This window comes from Corvus brachyrhynchos, unplaced genomic scaffold (assembly GCF_000691975.1).
Source record: "Corvus brachyrhynchos isolate BGI_N302 unplaced genomic scaffold, ASM69197v1 scaffold221, whole genome shotgun sequence".
In the NCBI taxonomy this organism is placed as follows: domain Eukaryota; kingdom Metazoa; phylum Chordata; class Aves; order Passeriformes; family Corvidae; genus Corvus; species Corvus brachyrhynchos.
In genome coordinates, this window is record NW_008236622.1 from 1,459,251 (window position 1) to 1,461,581 (window position 2,331).

Sequence of the window (2,331 nt, forward strand, 5' to 3'; positions counted from 1 at the left end):
GTCGCCACCGCCCGCGGAACTTTGTGCGGGGCTGCGGCTCCGTGCCCAGGCTGAGGCAGCCGGGACCCGCGCAGTGTCCTCTCCCTGCCGGGCAGGGATTTCCGCGTAAGAAAACCTGCTCTCGCGAAAGGAATACTTGCAAATGGCTCGGATGGCTCCTCTTTATTGAGGCGTTCATGGAATGCAACCCGGGCAGCTGAGAAAATGCTGCCCTCTTCCCACTTGAAACCCGGCTGCACGGACGGACCTTTCAGTGGCTCTTTCAGGGGGGTTAAGCGAAGTTGAACATTTTTCAACTCGGCAAAGCGCAGTGCGGCGCAGCCTGCTTTTACCTGAATGGAACTCACTTTGCACAAGCAGTGCTTATGAGGATGGCTTTCCCTGGGGTCTCCTAACTTACTGCTTGCTTGTACTACACTAATATCCTTGATTTGTTGTCTCAACTTAGATGCTGAAGGTCAAATTATTTCCTTACGTGGAACTCTAATTAGATTATAGGCGGGCGTGTGTCTATGCATATGCACCTCTGTATGTCGACAGTATTTAGTTACAGAATCCGCATCGTTTTGTGAGAGACCTTATTTTTAACCTCTTCCATCCCTTCCCTCCAAAGCCAGGTATTTACCCATTCTCTGTGCAAATGTTAGCGGTGCAGGATGTCAGTGCTCCGCACTGAGTATTACAGTGAGGAAAGGGCATACATTAAACGCGGAGCCATGAGCTTTTTGCACCCACCTTGCATAAAGTGCATTCATGTGAAATATTTGGAATGCCTTCCTTTATTTACCTCTGCTCGCAGCCGAGCCCAGCGTAGGCTGAGTCTCTCCTAAATTTAATCATGACGAATTGAGAGGGAAAAAAATAAAAACGTCAACCACAAATGCACAACCCAAGAAATTAAAAAACCAAACCAAAACAAACACACAAAACCAAATATTGGAAGTCCTTTCGGGCCACATACGCCATGATGGTGAACGCAGTTGCTTTGTTTGCACTTCACGTTAAGGTTAGGCCATGTATTTTTGTGGAGTCCTCTCAGTCCTGATACTTTTTGACTTTTGATGGATGAGGAGGTTATTTTCGTAGTCGGTTGGTGCAGGACTTGGGTACCCCTTGGCAAGCAGGCTTTTGCAGTTTGCTATTGTCAGCAACAATAATGCCGTCCGCATTTCATCCTGAAGCTGGCTGTGGCATGTTTCCTTGAAAACCTCCTGTGTATCGTCTACTATGCCAGGTCCACACGATTCGAGGTTAAACTTTCACACGACTCCAGCAACACGATTGTATTTCTATTATGCGTAACATCACTTATTATATGATCAGACAATTTAATCCCGATTGCAATTCCTTCAATGACTGTGTAGGTTGAAATGAAAAGGGAATCCTACCCTCCCGACAGTGCCGTGCACTGGCCTAGTCATCCTTCTGCTGAATCTTTATCGTTTTGCCCCCACAATCAATGTATTTCTGAAGTATTTCATTCTTTAGCACATGGTATCAGCAAGCTGGGAAGCGGGGAAAGGAAGGGGATGTGGATCTTCCATGGCATTGTAATCAGTGCAAGTATGAAGTGGATAAAATATGATCTGGCCAGGTTATGAGAAACATTTCTACGTGCACCTGGGGGACTGTGAGAAATGTATTTAACGTAAAAGCCTTCGAAGGGATAAATCACTGACCGCTCTTTCTGCAGGACTTCGGAGTCTGCGGGGACAGCACAGGTTTGCTCGGAACGAGCAGTTCTCCTCTAAGTTTTCCTTGTTTCGGAGCTTTGTCTTTTGCACAAACCCCCACGATGACACATACACAGGGCAGGGGAAAGAGAAGGAGAAGCTGGCCTGGCCGGGTGCTCCGCGCGCGGAGCCGGCCGCGCATCCGGGTGGGAACGGAGCGACGGCTCCGGGGGATGCTCGGCGGGACCCGCGGGGAAGGGCAGGGCTAGTGAGAGATGCAGCGGGGAGAGGAGTCGTGTCAGGGCCGGAGAGAGGGGTTCGGGGAGGCTGTGGGCTGGAGGGGGTGCGGGATGCGCTGCTCCCGGCCCCGCCGCCGCCGCTAATGGCTGTGCTCGCCCATTGCCTCCTGCAGGGGAGAAGCCGTTCAAATGTGAATTCGAGGGCTGTGACAGGCGCTTCGCCAACAGCAGCGACAGGAAGAAGCACTCGCATGTCCACACCAGCGACAAGCCCTACAACTGCAAAGTGAGAGGCTGCGACAAGTCCTACACCCACCCCAGCTCCCTGAGAAAACACATGAAAGTGCACTGCAAATCCCCTCCTCCCAGCTCCGGCTACGAGTCCTCCACGCCCTCCTTGGTGTCCCCCTCCTCGGACT

General features: G+C 51.2%; 1 protein-coding gene across 1 annotated transcript in view; it reads left to right on the forward strand.

Annotated features, from left to right (window-relative positions):
• Positions 1-2,330, forward strand: part of ZIC4 (Zic family member 4) — a gene marked incomplete at its 3' end in the record, with an annotated part of 15,480 nt that extends 13,150 nt beyond the window's left edge. The window contains exon 5 of the mRNA XM_017726396.1: positions 2,086-2,330. Coding sequence (XP_017581885.1) covers positions 2,086-2,330 — 245 coding nt within the window. The remainder of the gene's footprint in view (positions 1-2,085) is intronic.
• Position 2,331: the final 1 nt, after the last annotated feature.